The sequence below is a fragment of the Vicugna pacos genome, chromosome X (genome assembly GCF_048564905.1).
Source record: "Vicugna pacos chromosome X, VicPac4, whole genome shotgun sequence".
In the NCBI taxonomy this organism is placed as follows: domain Eukaryota; kingdom Metazoa; phylum Chordata; class Mammalia; order Artiodactyla; family Camelidae; genus Vicugna; species Vicugna pacos.
In genome coordinates, this window is record NC_133023.1 from 110,295,315 (window position 1) to 110,315,787 (window position 20,473).

Sequence of the window (20,473 nt, forward strand, 5' to 3'; positions counted from 1 at the left end):
GCATTAGTGGAGAGACAGGTTTTTGAAGTTCCCTACTCTGCCAATTTTTAAAATGTCCTTTTTTCCTTAATCAAAATTTTTGTGGAAATTTTTTACACATTTACCGTTTCATTTAACTTTGTTTGCCTAGGTCCATATAAAACTCAAATGGGATACTTTTTGTAATTTATATCTTGATTTGACAAGAAATATTTTTATTAGGTTGAGGCTTTCTATTCAGCAACATAGTGTACTTCCTTATTCTCTTTAGTCTTTTATCCTCTTTAACAACTTATTTTGCATGGATCCTGTTCCTTTCAAGGTAAATGTATTCCAGGGTATCTTCAGATGTTGTCATTATTGTGAAGTGAATTTTTTTCTTTTTAATTTCTGAGTGATGATTATTACTGATATAAATTGTTAAGCTATTGACAGTTGTATATTTTTCCTTGTATTCTGTTACTTTACCAAAGTCTCTTGTTAGTTCAAATAAATTTTCTTAGCTTCTTGGGTGTTCTATCATACAATTCTATTATCTGCATATAAAGGTAATTTTGTCTCTTCTGTTAAATATTTATAGCATTTTCATGTCCTCTTATTACATTAGTCAGAACCTTAAAATTGAATAATGGTGCTGATAATGGCATTCCTGTCTTGTTCTTGATTTTAATGGCAATGGGTCCGGTGTTTCACAATTTATTATATTTATTCTTGATTTGAGGTAAATAGTCTTTTGTGCAGAGGTATTTCACTTCTGTTCAAATTTTACTTAGTTTTTTAAAGAAATAGGTGATGAGTTACATTCCAATAATTTTTTTCTTCTATTTATATAATCATGTTTTCTTTCAAGTGGCTGACTTATTTATTAATTGTATTGAAAATTTCCTCATACTGAACCTTATTCTTAGGATAAGTCCCACTTGGTCATAATGTATTATTATTCAAATTCATTTCTGGTTTTCACTTGCTAATATTTTATTTAGAATTTTTAGAATCATTTTCATGGTTGAAATTAGTCTATAGTTTTTATTTTGGAATCTCATTATCAGGTTTTAGAATTAAGATTATGCTAGCTCTATAGAATTAATTGAGGAGTGTTCTTTCTCTTTCTATAATATGAAAATAGTTTTAATATCAAGATAACCATTTGGATTTTTAAGTTCTATATACAACTGTGAAACCACTTGAGCTGAATGACTTTTAATTGGTAGATATTTCAAACTATTTTAATTTCCTCTATGATTATTAATCTGCCAAGTTTTCTATTTGTTTGTGGTTTAATTTGGTAATTTTCCAGAAAATGCTATCACTTAGAATGTCTTCAGCTTCCTGTAACAGAAAAGTATGCTTAAAAGTGGGTTAACAAAATGAGTTTTCATCTCACACCACTGGAAGTCTGGAGGTTGAGCAGCTCCCAGATTGGTTAATTCAATGGCTCAAATACATCATAAAGGACGTAATTTATGCCTTCTTTAACATGGAGGCTGCATCTTTTAGGTTGGCTCTCTTCGTAGTCCCAAGATGGCTACCAAAGTCTTTGGTATCACATGCAGATGACAACATTCAGAGGAAAAATGAGGAAATATATCTTTTCTTACATCTCTTTTTAAGAACAAAGACACTTGTCCCAGAAACCCTCTAGCACATCTCATTGGCCAGAACTGCATCACATGCTCAAATCTAGGTCAATCACAACCCAAAGAAATGGAATTACCAATGTTAACTTAGTCTGAGACTAATTAAGATTCTTCCTTGAGGTGAAGGAGGGGCTTCTTGCCTTAGCACATGGCTGCATAGAGGGAGGAGGTTAAATATACAAGCAAAATCAGAGAGCTACTGATAGAACATTCCCCATCTCTATCCCCACTACAATTTCATGCAGTAATTTAATACATATCTATTGAGAGCCTACTATGTGCCAGGCTCTGGGTACAGAGTAGTAAACATGACAGATAGGGTTCTTGCTATTATGGAGGTTACATTTTATTTGGGAGAGCTAGATGTTAAAATAATAAATAAAAATATGATCATTTCAAATAATGATAAGCTTTTCAAGAAAATCAAGTCAGAATCATGAGACAGAGGGTGACATGAAGGGGGTTGCTCCATTAGAAAAGTTGGTCTTGGGAGGCTTAGTGAGGAAATGACATCTGATCTGAAATCTTCATGATAAGAAGGAAACTGAAGATCTAGTAGAAGAAGATTATGGACAGTGAACCACATGTACAAAGTTCCCAAGGTGGCCACACATGTGAGAGGTTTGAAGAACAGAAAGAAAGCCAATGTTCTCTTAAAATACCATTGTGTTTTATATATCTACACCTGAGCACCTGCTGTGTCCATCTAGAATGACCACTCTACACTGCTGTCCAGCAAATTCTTACCAACCCTTTAAGACATATCTCAAATATTACTTTCTCTTCAATTACCTCCCCAGGTAAAGTTGAACACTTCCTCCTTTGTTTCCCTACTATATATTAGACTCCTTATCACACTGTAGTGTATTTACCTTATTTTCATTTTTCTGTCTCCCTCTAGACTTGGAAATGTTTGAAGGCAAGGGCTAAGTCATTTATATATACATATACATATATATTTGTATTCCCTCCTGCTAAGTGTTCTGGGCATGACAAATACTGGGTGTATAACCAGTATTAAATTGAAACATGGACTATCTACTATTCTTAGCACTATTGTAGGCATTATTGAGCATACAAAAGAATCTACCTTCATTGAAGAAGTTCAGAATGTAGACTCTAGAAGCTTGGCTCTAATTCCATTCCCACCACTTACTAGCTATGTGAACTTAAGTAAATTACTTAACCTCTCCGTGTCTCAGGCTCCTTATCTGTGAGGTAGGAGATAATGGAAACTGTCTGAAAATAAGGAATAATTTAAATAATGCATGTGAAGCATTTAGCACACAGTATCTGGCCAATGATAAGTGCTTAATGTTAATTTATTATTATTTATAAATTAATAAAATTATTAGATTGATGAGATTTGTACAAATGAAAAACATAATACTGCAAATACACCACTACATAGGATGGTCCTAAAGTGCCTTCTGAAACAAGATGTTGTGGTGTCTTGACCTCAGCAAAGCATTGCTGAATGAGAAATGAAGAAAAAAAAGTCACAGTCTAATCTGTGTTGGCCTTACCATTCTAGAGAACTGTGTCCATTTCTGAGCAGCATAGAAAAACCAAGTATGGTATAAATAGAAGCAGACCACTAAGATGCTCAACATTCTAGACACGAGGAGACTCCTCAGTGCAGAGAGAGACATAAGAGCTGAAATCAAACATGCGAAGGCTTGTCATGTAGAAGAAAGGAGGGCTTTGCTCCATGCTGCTCTAGAGAGTAGAACTGGGGCCATGGAAAAGAATTTGTAGCAAGGTGATTTCAGCTGAATATAGAGAAGCAGTTGCTGAAGGTCAGCGCTCACCATGAAGGTGAGAAAGTGTTGAGTTTCTCATCAGTGGAGGTGCTCATTAACTGAACAATCACTTATCAAGGATGTTGTCAAGGGGGCTTTTTCACTGGACAGGGGATTATTCTAGATGACCTTCAGGGTCTCTTGCAGGAGGCTCAAGATTTGGACCTTTCCCTTCCTGGGGAAGATTAGTGTTACTACATTAAAATTAGGAAGTTCACAAAGTGGTCCTCTTAAAGGAGTCAAAATGTTCTCAGAATCTACACACATAGGCACACACACACAAGCTTCCTCTGCCCCGCCCACTTCCGTGTCTATCTACATGAAATTTCCACTTTAGTCTCTCCTTGGATTGGGCATTCAAGGTTCCTGTTCAAATGTCACTTTTTCCTAGATGAGATATGGCTTTAAGACACTCAGTTGTCATCATCAGCTATCACAGTGCCTGGTACACATTCACTGAATGTGCTTATTATCCACCATTCACAGTTGAGATTGTACAAGTTTATCAGATTAAATCCACTTTCCTTAACGGGATCTGAAGAGATGGACAAGTACACAGATAAGCTTGGATAAGGGTGAGAGATCACAAGGGTTTCACCATTCAATTTCAATCTTCATGGCACAGAGAGCAAGCCACACACAGATACCATGCCCCTCCAAAGGCACTATTATTTTTTACTTAGGTGGAAAGCCAGGCTTTCCTCCTCACAAAGTCCTGAGCTGGGTAATGATCTGGGCTGGGATTTGGCTAGACCACTTTGTGTCCTGGCCTTCTGCCCAGCCCATTGATTCAGCTCTTTAAGTCTCATCATTTAAACCCACAAATGTCACAGATCCCATTAGACAAACTCCTCTGGCTAGCAGCACAGAAAAGCGGGAATATGATAAGCCCCCTGAGGCAGCCTGTTAGACCATTCCTAATCTTTCATGCTTGGGGGACTACACTGGGAGTGGGGTTCACTTGTAGAATGGCATGCAGTGCTGGCTGCTTTCATCTCATTTAGTTAAGAATGCACCTCAAGGCTGGCGCATAATGATGGGAAGGCCAACCTCACCTCCTGGCTTAGGTTAATGGCAGCTGAATGCAATCTGCCAAGTATAAAGGTAAAGGGTGATGTAAAGAAACCTTCCCAATAATACATCTTCAAGAGATGCCAGAAACTCCATCATGAATTACTTATTCCCAGGATAATGGCAAAGTAGGACTAACAGCAACCATGTGAAGAAAGGATTGGTCTCAGAGCTTGGAGCTAAAGCTGTGAAGGCCAAATGGCACCAACTGTGGGGATTGGCAGGGGACAGGACACTAGGCAAGTCGTTAGACATACATATAAGCCTCCATGTAAACAGACAACATGGGGAACCCATTTTACATCACTCTCAGTGTGTAGTGTAGAGGTGGGTATGGATACTTAAAAGAGATTTCCAAGGCTGACACCAGGCCTCTCCTTTTCCCTCCAACACATCTTCCATGTCCTTCTAAACATACATCTCTTTACTCCCAAGACCACAGCCACTTCCCCAATCAAGGAATCCACATTAAGGTGTTACTAGCTGTTGCCATGTGATTTATTATTCCTTCCAGGGGTAGCTATAGAGATGTAGTGCCTTAAAGCAAAGAAGTGACTCTCTAATAGTACAATCTCAGGCAAACCTCTAGTAGAGATATTTTTTTCTCTCTACAGGCGAGTACCATGAGGCTTCTCATAACACAGCCCACTGGAAACGCAACAGACTGGATTAATTTCAAATGCAGGAGATAAAAAGTAATCTTAGATGCTGAATTGACTTTATATCACCCAATTACACTTACTTCAAGTCTCAAATTTGCTGTGATTTTTACTGTCTTCTGTCTTTGCTACTATAACCCACACATCTGGCACATGGTGAGAGCTCAGTGAATGGTCCTGCTTGCTGCTTTCATCATTGTTACTATTAGAAGCAGGTAGTAGTATTAGTGCTGCCCCAGTACTTGGCACAGTGCCTGAGACAAATTATCCAAAACTATAATAATTATTTTATTGCACCAGCTCCTAGCATAGTGTCCAGCACACAATAGGGCACCAATTGAGTTAGTTCCCTTTGTTCTCACCCTCCCCTGAGGTACATTTGTCTTCAGATAACCCCCCAGCTGTACCTTGAGAAAGTGGGCACAGACCTTCCTGGAACAATACTGCTTAGCCCAGCACCACCAATGACACCACCTGAAAAGATATCCAGCCTTTTCTTCCATGGTAGCCCCTTAAGGGGCAAATGGGCAGCAAGGGTTTAAGATCATTTTTAGATGTGGAAACTGAGGGTTTGGGCTATTGCTTTGTAATTTTAGTTCCCCTCTAATACCTGTATCCTCTTATAGCCTAAAAACTATGTCCCCCAACACTGTCTCCCAACTAGACTATGATCAATCTCACCATCTTTGTTCTTGCACTGTGCAGTACCTGAACTACCCTCCCATTTTCACACTAAATTCATCCTCCAAGGACTGGTTAAGAGCTACCTTCTCCATGAAACCTTCCCTGAGTCTTCCAGCCTCACAGAGCCCTTTCTGAAATCCCAAAGCATCCAATCAGTACCACATAATTTAGCACTTCATTCTGTGACTGCCAACCTCCTCAGCTAGACTGTATTTACTCATTAAATATTGATTTGCTGAGCACTCATCACATTCCAGACCCTGTGTAAGTGCTAAGAAGGCAGGAATCAAGGTACTCCTACCCGAATGGCAGGAAGACAAACATGCAGTTGAATGACATTGGAGAAATGTGGTCTAAGTACCAGTGGGGAACTCAGAGGGAGATTGGCTAACTTTCTAAGGGTGTTAGAGGAAGGCTTCACACAGAATGGGACCTATGAGCAAGGTGCTGAAGTGGAGAGGAGTTTGTTAAGTGGAGGAAATGGGATGAAGCCATGTGCAAACGGCAACTCAGAGAACACAGCTCAGTGTGGCTAGAACTTAGGGTGAGATGGAGAGAGATGAGAAAATATCATAGAAGGTTTAGTCATTCATTCATCAAATATATATCGAGCATCCAGAGTGTGCCAGGAAATTGACTAGGTGCAAGTGCTAGGAAAACAGGGCAGATGCAACCCCTGCACTTCAGGTTTAAAGCGAATTGGCCAGAATAGATGATTACCCAGGAAGACAGAGAAATATGTAACTAGAAATTCTGGTGAGCATTAGGAAGGAAGAGGAAAGGATACAATGGAGAGAAGAATATGAAGAAACTACTTTACAGAGGATGGTTAGTGAGGACTTCTCTGAAGAGGTGACAATTTATTGAGGTTTAAAAGATGAAAAGAGCTGGAGAAGTGTTCCAGGAGGTGATCAAAGGTCTTGAAGTGGGGATAAGCTTGGCATGTTGGAAGGATCAAAAGAAGCTCCACAGGGCTAAAGAATAGTAGATGAGGGTGAGAGAGTGGTTTAAGGTGATGGAGAGGTGAACACAAGCCAAGATCAAGTAGATTTCAGAAAGAAGTATTGATTTCATCACAAGATTATCAGGAAATTAATCAAGAAGAGTGAAATGGGATCAGATTTGTGTTTCACAGGATAACTTGGGGGTGATGTGGAAGACAATCTGCAGGGGGAGACAATAAAGTCAGGATGATTAATTATAAGGATGTGGAACAGTCCAGGTGAGAGATGATGAAGGCAGCGAACTTTTCTTTCTTCTGTTCCAAAAGTGACTAGCATGGTGATAGGCACACTGAAGGCCTCTACTGTGTGCATATTGATTACTTAAATACATACAAACTGAATTGGGCTATTGAGTCTCTTTTCAGGAGATCACAGTGTCTCTTCTTTCTCCTCTCTTTTTTCTTTATAATGGAGACAGGGAGTCATTCGGCAATTAGCATTATTAAAGTCATTTGCTGTTTAGTGACAAATGCTTTCCCTAAATGCCACTTTCCTTTACTCACTGCTGAGTTACTTGAAAGTAGCACAAGAAAATATCAGCGCTTCTCAAGACAGCCAAGCAGCACCCTGCTTTCCTAAGATTTGGATGTGGAGAGAAATTTGTCATTTGGGCCTGTTCAGGGCAAGAGGCAACACTAACCTTCAAATACTAACTTCCCAGAAGATCACAAGCACATGAATTGCAAATGCCACTTGGTATAATATATGCATCTCACTCTGCCAAAGCAGAGATGTAATTACCTGGAAGAGTAAGGCAAATGTTTATGGAAGCTTCATGTCTTCATCTCCTCTTATATCTAGGAGATGAGACAAGAGGCTCTTTATCACATTTCCATTTCTTTTTGCTGGTGAAACAGTTCAGTAATGAAAGACACTCAAATGGGTTCATTCAAACTCAGCCTCCAGAGGGTCCTGGAGGTCGCAGATGTGGGAGGGAAAGGGGAGTCAATCACCTAATGGGTCTGCACCTCATCTTCTCCCCTGGGGAGGACAACCATTCCTATCTCATTGGGCTAGTACAAGGAGTCAACGAGGAATGTTCATGAATCTAATCTGTAAACTACGGCAAGAGCTCTATACTGTGATTCATTCTACACAATTAAAGGCAAAGACTGATTGTCTTTTATTCTTGGTCTCCCAAAGAAAGTTAAACATATTATAGGAACTCAATAATAGATTTTGCTTTGAAATCACTTCTATTAAAATCTGGGCTTTAGATGTATGGCCTATAAAACAGATCATTCACTTCTCAGAATTGAATCAAAGAGATTCTCAGATCTGTCAGGTCTTTCATTTGGTGGAGGAAAAAAATCATGAGTGAGTATAAGAGGAGGTACCTGGCTTTAGTCTGTTGGAGTCAATACCCCCTCCCCAGTGAGGGTTTCAGTTAGTCCTAAAACAAGCTTTCATTCCAGGATCTGCATCTGGGGAAGCTGCAAATGTAATCCTACAAATTAGCACAGGGCTCCCAGCCCAGGGTCCAAAGGAAATTGGCCAAAGATGAGCTCCAACTTTGCATCATCAATCAGAAGTATTATCAAGCATATTTTCAGATGGCAGAAGGGAAGGAGGAAACTAACTAGTGCCATGTCTCAGGAGGTTTACTCTGTGCCAGTTGCTTTGATCAGTTACAATCTCATTCAACTTTCACAAGAGCTTTATGAGGTAGGAATTAGTCTTTAGCACAGGGCCCGGTACACAGTAAGCAGTCACTAAATCATTACTGCTATTAATGTTATTAATATTGATAAGCTTAATAACAATAAACTGAAGCACAGTAGGCTTGAGTAACTTCTTGAAGGTCACAGAGCTGGTAAAGCCAGGATTTGAAGCCAGGTCTTTCTGACCCCAAAGTTCTGGGCTTTTTCTGCTATACCCCTTTGCAAAAGGAGAAAGATTGGGTTTTTAAAATAGCTTAGGATTTGGGGGAGGGTAATAGTTCAGTGGTAGAGTGCCTGCTTAGCATGCAAGAGGTCCTGGGTTCAATCCCCAGTACCTCCATTTAAAAAAAAAAACTTGGAAAAAAGAACAGTTTAGGATTTTCCAAGTTGCTCCAAAACTGGCCACTTAAGACCTTCAGGTATCTAAGAATATTTTTGGTCTCCCCCTCTCTCCTCATTCAGGTTTCTAAATTGCTATAAACCATGGCCCAATTGTACTACAAAAAGGTCAACTACTCACCATACAGAGATCGCATCCCCCTGCAAATCGTGAGGGCTGAAACGGAGCTGTCTGCCGAGGAGAAAGCTTTCCTCAATGCTGTGGAGAAGGGGGACTACGCCACCGTGAAGCAGGCCCTACAAGAGGCCGAGATCTACTACAATGTCAACATCAACTGCATGGATCCACTGGGCCGGAGCGCCCTGCTCATTGCCATTGAGAATGAGAACTTGGAGATCATGGAACTACTGCTGAACCACAGCGTGTATGTAGGCGATGCATTGCTCTACGCCATCCGCAAGGAAGTGGTAGGCGCTGTGGAGCTTCTGCTCAGCTACAGGCGGCCCAGTGGAGAGAAGCAGGTAAGGAGTCCCTACACCCTGGGAAATAGCCAGGGACAACAGAGCACCAAGTCAGAAGCCTTGAAATGGAGGAAGGTTAGGTAGGCTGGAGTTGAGAGGCCCTATCATGGCAATGCTCTGCTCTCAAAAAATAGCATCAGTAATCTCAGGCAGCTTCCTAGAGCTGGCCTGCATGGCCCACACTGAGTTTTACTCGTTTGCCTTTTCCTTCTTAGTATTTGCCTATATAAATTTAATACTTAACAACCCAAAAGTGTGATCTCTGTTTCCAGAATATGCAAGCTTTTTCTACCCTCACTACCCCCTGCTCTATATCTTCATTTCCTTCCTCTTCTCAAAGGTTACATTCTAGAGAAGGAGAAACCAAACACAGGTCTGAGATTTCTCCTTCTCACCAGCTCTCTCTTGAAGGACAGGAGGCCTTCAAACTTGAGGGCCACAGAGCAGATGCAGATGGATACAGGGACTTTCATATTTCTCCAGTTCTGGTCATGTGACTGCATTCCACCCCTAGATGTTTGGGTTTTTGTCTCTGTGATTCTCCTACCCTCCAAGGCACCTAGGTTTAATACTCTGGAGTCATCTTTCAGTCCTTTCTCTCCCTTGTCTCCATGTTCAAGCTCTAAGCCCTGTGAGTTCTTCTCAAAATCTGTTACATCCTTTCTTTCCTCTCTAGCCCAGCTCCCATCACTCCACCTCTGGTTCTCATCACCTCTCTCCTAGATGAGTGATTCTCCAAGTGTGGTTCCTGGACCAGAAGCATGAGCATCACTAGGGGAACTTATTAGAAAATGCAAATGCAAAAGTCTCAGGCCCCAGCACAGACTGACTGAATCAGGCACTCTGAGGCTGGGGCCCTGCAAGCTGTGTCTTAGCAAGCCCTCCAGGGAAGTCTGATGCCCACTCAGATTTGAGAATCACTATCCTAGACTAACATGAAAAATTCTGTCTCGATTCCCTGCCTCTAGCCTTTCTTTCTCTCAAGCCATTCTGAACAATGATACTGGCTTATTCCTCCCAGAAAAGCATAACAATCCCAATCATTCCTGTCCATCTTTCAGTGACTCTTAGGTCTCCTCATTAGAAGAGAAACCAGCGCCTGAAGCCTAGCACCCAAAACCCTTCATTAATGGCCTTTCCCAGTCCTGTCTCCTCATAGTCTTGTCTAAACCCCTCAAGTCAGACAGGTCTCTTCATGGTCTCTCTTCCTTTGGAGTATAGTAGGGGCACATAGTAGGAACAAAGTAAATACAAAATCATCAAACATGGAATATCATAATACATTACAAAGTAGAAATAATACAAGTAAAAACCAAAATTGTAAAATGCTTAGAAAATACTGATAATGAAAACACTCAACATCAGATCTTATGGGACGTGACCAAAGCTGGGTACAAAGGGAATTCACAGCTTTAATACTTGCCTAGTTAAACAAAAAGGAAGGAAAATAAGCTAACTAATAACTCACAGACTAGGAATTGGAATTGACAGAGCATAAAGCAAGATACTAGATTAAAAGTCCCTTGAATAAAGGGTCTGAATCAGCATTTAACATAGTGCAAAGAGAGAAGGGACCTTATCTCTCTTCTTTAGTGCTGTCTCCCAGCACGGGGAAAGTGACTGCCATATCACAGGCCCTCAATAAATATTTATTTTATGAATGAATAGTATGCAACTGTGCTGTGCTAAGCATCTTACAAAACTTAATCCTCCCAGCTACTCTGTTAGGCAGACACTATTATTATTGTCCCCCTTCCACCAGTGAGACAAACTGAGTCACAGGAAAGTTAAGTCAATGGTTCAAGATCACAATAAATGTCAGAGCCAGGCAGCCTAGCTCTTAAACCCACCCTCTTAACCACTAGGCTCTACTGGTTCTCTGGCAGTCTGGGTTAAGCCTTAGAACTTCCACCACTGAAGTTTTGAGACAGGGTAGCTCAGTGGAGGATGGATGACCTCTCTGGAAAGGATAGGCCTACAGAATTTGGAAACATAGCAAAGCAGAGAAGTGTGAGCATGTTCCCTATTCAGTCTGTATCACCACCCCATCAAAACTGATTTGTTCTGAGCCCCATTTCCCTAGAGCCCTGCTAAGTGAGTGATTTAATATACTAATCTGAACTAAGGCTACATGGCTACTCTGCTCCATGATGATCTTGGCCACCTCTGAAATTATGTAGCCTTTGGCTCTATCACTCACTTGACACCAATCACATACTACCATGGACTATTGGTCAGCCTTACTTGTGTGAATGTCTGGTGTCTGTAACTAGATTGTTTCTTAAATGCCCATCTGTTTCCATGCATCCCCCATCAGTACCTAACCCACTGCCTAGTATATGATGGGCGATATATAAATACTTGCTGGTGAACATGATGGAGTTAAGTGTATCTCCCAGAAATCACATTGCTAGCTGATTGAACAAGACATACTGGACTTCCATATTCAATCCAGTTTAGCTTCATAACAGTTTTAAAAGCAGGGAAAGCACAGAGGAGTTTCCAAAGAGGGGACTAGCAACACCAGCCCTATCTGAGTTTTGAAAGTAGGCCAAGTCTTTATTTGATGTCCCCCATTTCCCCCATCTTTCCCCAGTGCTCTGGCAAACCCTGAGGAAGAAAGGCATTGGGTAAATTCACTCTAAAGCACAATCTAAGGCATGACCTCCCCTGGAGAAAAGTAGTGTTTAACTCACAGGAATGAATCACTAATGGTGGAAAGTCAGGCATATGAAACCTGGGTGAAGCAATTTGGGACAGGCTGTCTTTTATCAAGATCCCTTCAGACACTCTGCCAATATAAACCTCATTTGGCCATAACTCAAATTTCATACCATATACATAAGCCCACAAAGCCATAGGCTCCATCCCCAGGTCTCTTCAGCAGCCTTCTCTTCCCTTGCTCCTCTCTCTCCCAACACCCCCTCCCAACCAGCCACTACTAAATTTAATTTTCTTCCATTGCTCTGACAATTGCAGCGATAAGTCATATATCAGTAACTATAACAACAGGCTGCCACAGAGCTCTGCCTTTCTAGGAGATAGAAACAAGATTTATTTACCTGGGAGCAGTCAGGGATGTGAGCAAACACAGGAGTCCTGAAGGACCTGGGGTCCAGCTGGGTAGGCTACTCTCGGGAAGGCACTCTTCCCACATACAGAATCCAAACACCTGTCCTTTCTCATGGAGGCCCTCCCCTATCTCACCAAAGGATTGGGCACAGCTGATCTCCATCAGTCCTGGGTGGATAAACTAGTACCCTCTTTACTGAGCAAGGAATTTGGCCTCAGGCTGACAACAAGACCCCCTCTGCTCCACCCTTACACCAACACATAGTGCTCTTCTCCCTCTTCTAACCTATCAAAACTGCTCTCAGATAAAGACCAAAGGCTGGGCATAAATGGCTGACACTGGCTTCAAGTATCACTCACATGGAGACCTGCATTTTTTATTGAAGTATAGTCAGTTTACAATGTTGTGTCAATTGCTGGTGTACAGCATAATGTTTCAGTCATACACATACATACATATATTCCTTTTCATATTCTTTTTCATTATACACCATTACAAGGTATTGAATATAATTCTCTGTACTATACAGAAGAAACTTGTTTATCTATTTTATATATAGTAGTTAATATCTGCAAATCTCAAACTCCCAATTTACCCCACCCCACCCCCTTCCCCCACTGGTAACCATAAGTTTGTTTTCTATGTCTGTGAGTCTGTTTCTGTTGTGTAAATAAGTTCATTTGTGACACCTGCATTTTTAATAGGGACCAAATCTTAAAGTAAAAGTGGTGGTGCTCTATCAGCTAGAATTCTATCAGGTAGAATTTCCTGCACAGACAAGTAGAAGACTGTGCATGTATGTGTGTCTGTGTGTATGTTCTTATTCTGTTGTCTTCTTGTGCATGTGTTATTCTGTGGTCTTCTTGCTACTCCAGAAAACCAACCCTCTTGGCAGCATCCACTCCCTAACCACTACGGCCTATTTCCTTAGGCATAGATATTGGCAACCTAAGGGATTTGTGATTCCTTGGGGTAAAAACTCTAAAATAACTCTTAGATTTCAGAATTTTGGGAGTACAGAAAGTTTTATACCAGCCTATTTCTTGTCTATCAAGCCTCCTCCCTTTGGCCCACTGACTCTCGAAATCTTGTTAGCAGGGAGAGCAAATCCAGCTACAATCCGGAGAGGAGTCTTGTGTCTGTCTATGATCAAAACCAGCTCAAAAATCAAGCTTTGTGCATATGGAGAACTTGTCAAACTGCAGACTCCTGAGCCCCACTGCATACCTACAAAATCAGAATCTTGGGTTTGGGGCCTGGAATCAACATTATAATAAGCCCACTCCCCCCCCACACACACACACCCATTTCTAGGTAAGAGGTCTATGTGCCTCTCTGTATTAGTTTCCTAAGGTTGCCATAGCAAATTACCACAAACTGGGTGGCTTAAAATAAAAGCAACATACTCTGTCACAGTTCAAGAGGTCAGAGGTCCAAACTGCAGGTGTTGGCAGGCCTGGTTCCTTCCAGAGTCTCTAAGACAGAATCTGTCCCATGCCTCAGCTTATAGTTACGTCACTCCAGTCCCTGCCTCCGTCACTACACAGACTTCTCCTCTGTGTCTTTCCTCTGTGTGTCTGTGTCCAAATCTCCCTCTCCTCTCTCTTGTAAAGACACCAGTCATTTGATTTGGGGCCCAGCGTAATCCACGACTACCTCATTTTAACTTGATTACATCTACAAAGACCATTTTTCCAAATAAGATCACATTCACAGGTACTGGGTGTTAAGACTTGAACATGTCTTTTGAGAAGACACAATTCAACCCACTACACTCTCTATGAGAAACACTAGTCTAGGCAAGTGGTTTTCAAACATTTTTCAGTAGCAGAGCCTTTTATTAAATGAAATCCTGCCCAGACATAAAACAGACCCAAGCAGAGCGGCCCTCGTTTAAGTGCAGGTCAGAGCCCAAAGCCCCACTTGTTTACACACACACACACACACACACACACACACACGCTCCCATAGCTCCTTGGCCCTGAGGAGCAAGCATAACAGGGAAACCACTGGCCTAGAAGACAGAATGACTCTAATTCAGAGTTTGAGGTGCTGGTCTTGGGCAACTCATAAGGTCTTTTGCACATGTCTGGTTATAGAATCCCCCTACAGCTCAATTTCCTCATCTTTAAAATGAAGCTAGTAATACCCACCCCTACCCAACATAGGGGCCTGTTATAAGGAAGAAATAAGATAAAGATATGTTTAAGTCTTTTGAAAAAAATTAATACTAGACAGAGGTCAGTGACTATTATTTTCAGTTTCACTCCATCAGTTTGGCTTAGCCTGTCATATTGTGTGGAGAGACCAGCTGGCAAGTGACACTCACCACAAGGGACTGCCAGTACAGTAAGAGGGAGAGGCTGGCGAGCGAGCTGGCCCAGCTCACAGATTACCTCCTTCTGCCTGGCCTTTGTGACTGACAACGGTTTCCCTTCTGCTGCCAGGGAAGCTGCATGACCTCAAAATCATCCCTCCTCGTTCACTGAAGTTGAAGGATTTGAGCAACAGGGAGGTAGAACTGCTGGCCTCTGCATCAACAGCCCACCCAAGTAATTTTCTTTCTTGGTCACTTGCGTCAATGCAGGCAGGCGGAAAGAGGCTAAGCCAGCCTTCTCCCCATGGCCCGCCCCTCTGGGCTCTGCCATAATTACTCATTTGTCTGTGGCAGATGGCTCCAAATTAAAATTGGTCTCACAGATGAGCTAGCGAGATTAAGTCTCAACAACACTGATAGGTGTTTGTGTTGAGATTGTAGAAAATCAGCAACAAGGCACTCCATTTACCCCTTCCCCTATCTGACCCCTGGTATCAGGGAGAAATTGCACAGGGTGGAAGGGGACACTGAGGGCCTGGGTAAAGGTGACTGGTGCACAGAGAGGGGGCCTAAAGAGTCTAGCCTCTAAATCTCCAACTCTCAACATGGGAGCAGAAAGGAAAGGAGAGAATTGCAAAAGTGACCCTGCTCTTTACAGGCAGGCTGGAGAGGTATATAGAACATAGGCTTCAGAGTCTTAGTAGTTTTGGTAGATGTGCTTCCTTGGGTAAGTCAGTCTCTCCAAACCTCAGCTTCTTCATCTGTAAATGTGGACAATAACAGAGCCTACTCCACAGAGTTACAGTGAGAATGAAATGAAATAATCCATGTATATTGCTTAGAATAGTGCCTGACGCATGGCAAATACTCAACAGGTGGGAGCTAATACTACTTCCACTCCTACTAGTTGAAGCCATGCTGATATTTCCTGCCAGATAATCTCATCTATTCATTTCTAGATATGTATTAAGCACCCACTAGCACCTAGTGGCTAAGAGTTCAGATTGTATGACCTCAGGAAAATTGTTCACCCTGATTGAGCATCAGTTTCCTTTTCTGTATAAGGGGGTTAATGATACTACCTACATCATAAGTTGCTGTGAGATTTAAATGAGAATTACTTTTCAATATTTGGCACAATGTGTGTCATATAGCAGTCAATATATGATACTCATATCATTAGAATTAATACAAAATATTAATTTTTTGTTACCTGAATTGCCAAATGTAACAGTAGATATTTACCTCTATAATAATCTAAGTAATAGCATTAATTCTATGATTCTCATTCCAAAGTCAAAGTTCTAGGCCGAAAACATGAGTTTTGTCAAAGTCAAGAAAATAAATCAGCCACTTCATTGGAAGAAAAAGTCAGAATGACTGCACAGCATCATATTGGCCAAAGTGATGAAGTAAATTCTCTCTTCTCATGTATCTGTGCTGACTTTATGAAGAGCTGGCCCACTTCACTCACAAAGCAGAATTATAGAGTTTAGAGATCATTTGGTCTGAAATGACATGTCCAGGGTCACTCAGCTGAGCCCAAGCTGGCACAAATGCTGCCTGTCTCCCAAGCCACTATTTCTACTACACTGCTCTGCTGCTGAGGAATCATCAGAAGCAGTAACATTTACAACACAGCTGAAAATAAACAAAGCAGGTACACATAGTGTCTATCTAAAACAACTCATTCATGATGGAGTTCCAGCAAATGATTCATTCTCTCTAGTTCTATTCTATTTTCTAAGTATTTTTGAGTACTAATCATATGCCTGATGATAAAATTGAAAGATACAGCAAGTGCCCTTGAGAAATGTATAGTCTTGTGGGGAGAGCAGACACACACATGATATCCAACCAGTCCACCTCTCTCATTGGGCATGGCCTTCTGTGTTCCAAGGGACATAAAAGACTTAAGATAGTGATGTTTGCCTTTCAGAAAGAAAAAACATAATTATTTAAACTTGGTCTCAACTAGACCAAGGGAGCTAGCTGCATAATACTTCACAAGGAAGAGGCTCTGAGATAATCTTAAAAGCAAGTCACTAAATAAAAACACATAAGGTTTTTTAGCCATGACTGACACCCTCCCCCTTTCAGGGTTACCATCAACTCAGGGCTTCCTTCCTGTAGCCTGATGCTCATGGTGGTCTATAGTGCTCACCCACATACATACATGCCATTAGGGAGTTTCCTATTCTTCTCTGTCCCTAGGCAGGTGTATCTCATCTGTGTGTAATATCACCCCTTCCTCCTTCACCTCCCATGTACAGTTATCCCGAGGACAGCTATCTTCTGTCTTCTTTTCACCCCAGGCTCCTCATTGTTACTGTTTGTTTTTTTTTTTTTAACTTACGGCTCTTGTTGCAAACTCAGTTCAAGTGTGAAATAGTGCAAAACTCAATGCTCTCCTTCCATCTCTTCATCCAGCTGTCCTATCCCAGAGCACTAAACACTGTCTTGTATTGATTCCTTTCCATATGTCAACAACAAACATCGGACAGAAATAGAGCAGTGCAACAAAATGTATGTTACATCATCCAGAATGTGTGATGTGGACAATATGGGAGGCCACTCTGGATACAAATAGACAAAGAGGTTTCAGGGGAGGAACATTTCAGAAAAGAAACAGGCTTTAAGCTGGAAAGGAAGACAGAAGGGGATGGCACACTTGTCAGAAGGAAGTGAATGAGCAATGATGTGGGAAGTGGGAATGACGGTGGCCGGTTCAGAGTGGGCATGGGAGTGAACGGTTGGTGATGAAATCAATGCCTGGGATTCTTGTTACCCTCATGAGATGAACCTCATGGAGGAAGTCCCCAGATACCTGACTCAAACTCAGGACACTGGGCCAGGTGAGCCCTGAGTCTTATCAGAAACAGCAGTTCTTGGGTTCCTGTGTTCATCTGCCCTCCTTGTTTTTTCCTCTGATCCTAGTTGGAGTAAAGGGAAATGAGTCTATGGCCGTTGGCTGAGACACTCCTTAGTTGGGACCTTGCTAAACAGTCCCCACTACCCCAGCTGGTTGTTACTGATCCTCTGATTGGCAGCTGGGGCAGGAAGGACTGAACTGGGATAAAAGAAAGAAGCTAGACCCACTGATCACCCAGGGGCCTTTTCGACAGGGCCACCTCTCACCAAATATTATGAGGAGCTGGTCATATTGATCTTTGACTCTCCCTCCTTTTATCTATCTTCTTCCTGTCTTCCAACCCCTCCCCATACTCATAGGTCCAATGTTTGTGTCCCATTTTAATCTCATTGGTTGACAACTGTCTTAGTTTCCATGATATCATGCCTACCTGATTCCTCCTCCCTCTCTGACCACTGCCTCTTTGATTCTTTTTTGAAATCCTTATCTTTTTCTCTCTTCAATATTGGTGCTGCCCAGAGTTCTGTTACTTTTCCCTTTGTAGCCCAGTATCTATCATGAGATCCATAATTGTTTTTCCAAATTTCCAAATATATTTAAAATGTATCCCAAACATTTAAATTCCCTATGTTGAATAGCAAAAATAGCAAACACTAATGTAGCACTTACTATGTGCCAGGCACCATTCTAAGTACATAACATACATTAACTTATTCAATACTCACAATCAGATGATGCAGGATAATACTCTTATCCATTCTTACAAATGGGGACATCAAGGCACAAAGAGGTTAAATGACTTCCCCAAGTTCATATAGCTAGTAAGTGGACGAACTGGGATTCAAACCTAGGCAGTCTGGCAGCAGAGTCTGTGTTCTTAATCCTGTGCCAGCCTCATTTTGCCCTCTAAATCCTCTTCCTCACCCAGTGTACCCTTTCTCAAGTGATGGCACCTTCACTCTTCCAGTTATCCTCCCAGTTGTCTAGATTTAAAACCTTGTAGATGTCTTCATCTTCAATCTCTCCTTCAGCCACCCACACCCAGTTGGTTACCAAGTCCCTTTGAATAACTTAATTGAGGTGAGGAGGCAAACATATAAACAATAAGTCAAAATTGAATGCTGTGGGAGATAAGAACGTGCTGTATATGTGGGAGCATGGGTTCTGATCACATCACTCAAACGACCACAGTTGCTCCTTATTCCCTACAGAATAAAATTCAAAATACAAATGCAGGGTTGATAGTTTAAGAAAAGGCGGCTGGTTAATGGCCCCTCGAATCATGTTGAATTGTCACTGATAAATCCAGCCTTGGGCTTGAAAGGATAGTGAAGCCAACAGACAAGACAGGACAAGGGAAGTGGTTTCTTGTATCAACAGAAAGTCTCTGGAGTCAGGAGAGCCACCTTAGTGAGGGTCATCCTGGATTCGGGGACCTGCTGATAAATGCACACTTTGTTACTTCTGACAGGATTAAATGACACTATATACCTCTTAGAAGAAAACATAGGCAAAACATTATCTGACATAAATCTTAGCAATGTTCTCCTAGAGTGGTCTACCTAGGCAATAGAAATAAAAGCAAAAATAAACAAATGGGACCTAATTAAACTTATAAGCTTTTGCACAGCAAAGGAAACTAAGCAAAACAAAAAGACAACCTAAAGAATAGGATAAAATATCTGCAAATGATTCAACTGACAAAGGCTTAATCTCCAGAACATACAAACAGCTCATACAACTTAATACAACCCAATCCAAAAATGGGCAGAAGACCTAAACAATCAATTCTCCAATGAAGACATACAGCTGGTCAATAGGCACATGAAACAATGCTCAATATCACTAATTATCAGAGAAATGCAAATCAAAATTAAAATGAATACCACCTCACACCAGTCAGAATGGCTACCATTCTAAAGTCCATGAACAATAAATGCTGGAGAGGGTATGGAGAAAAGAGAACCCTCCTACACTGCTGGTGGGAATGCAGTATGGCACAGCCTATGGAAAACAGTATGGAGATTCCTCAAAAAACTAAAAACAGAATTACCATATAATCCAGCAATCCCACTTCTGGGTATGTATCTGGAAGGAACTCTAATTCGAAAAGATACATGCACCCCAATGTTCATAGCAGCACTATTTACAATAGCCAAAACATGGAAGCAGCCTAAATGTTCATCAACAGATGACTGGATAAAGAAGTGGTGGTATATTTATACAATGGAATACTACTCAGCCATAAAAAGAATAATGCCATTTGCAGCAACATGGATGGACCTAGAGATTGTCATTCTAAGTGAAGTAAGCCAGAAAGAGAAAGAAAAATACCGTATGATATCACTCATATGTGGAATCTAGAAAAAAAAGGAAAGAAAAAAATAGACTCATAATGTCTATAAAGGGCTCAAAGAAGAAAGGAAACCATGAGATGTCCATGACAAAAGCCTTCAGATCTTGAACCTTTTCAGACCACCCTAGAATCTGACCACCTCTCACCACCAATACCACTTCACCCTCGTCAAAGCCGCCATTACCTCTTACCTAGATGATTTAGTAGCCTGCTAACTGGCCTCCCTGCTTTCCCTCTCAGCCCCACATAATCTAGTATTTCTCCAGCAGCCTGAGTCACCCTTTTAAAACATAAGTCAGACTATGTCACTCTACCCAAAGCCCTCCAAAGCCCTTTCCAATGCCTCCAAGACCCTGTATGACCTGGCCTCCTGCTCTTTCCTCTCATCTCCTACCACTCCCCCCTCACTCAATTGCTCCAGCCACACTCATCTCTTACAGGAGTGATCTAGCCTCAGGGCCTTTGCCTGAAATGTTCCTCATCCAACTAACTGCATG

General features: G+C 41.4%; 1 protein-coding gene across 1 annotated transcript in view; it reads left to right on the forward strand.

Moving 5' to 3' along the window:
• Positions 1-8,980: 8,980 nt before the first annotated feature.
• The window catches only part of TRPC5 (transient receptor potential cation channel subfamily C member 5), a 119,883-nt gene continuing 108,390 nt past the window's right edge, over positions 8,981-20,473 (forward strand). Inside the window, exon 1 of the mRNA XM_031675283.2 lies at positions 8,981-9,358. Within this exon, the coding sequence (XP_031531143.2) occupies positions 8,981-9,358 (378 nt within the window). The remainder of the gene's footprint in view (positions 9,359-20,473) is intronic.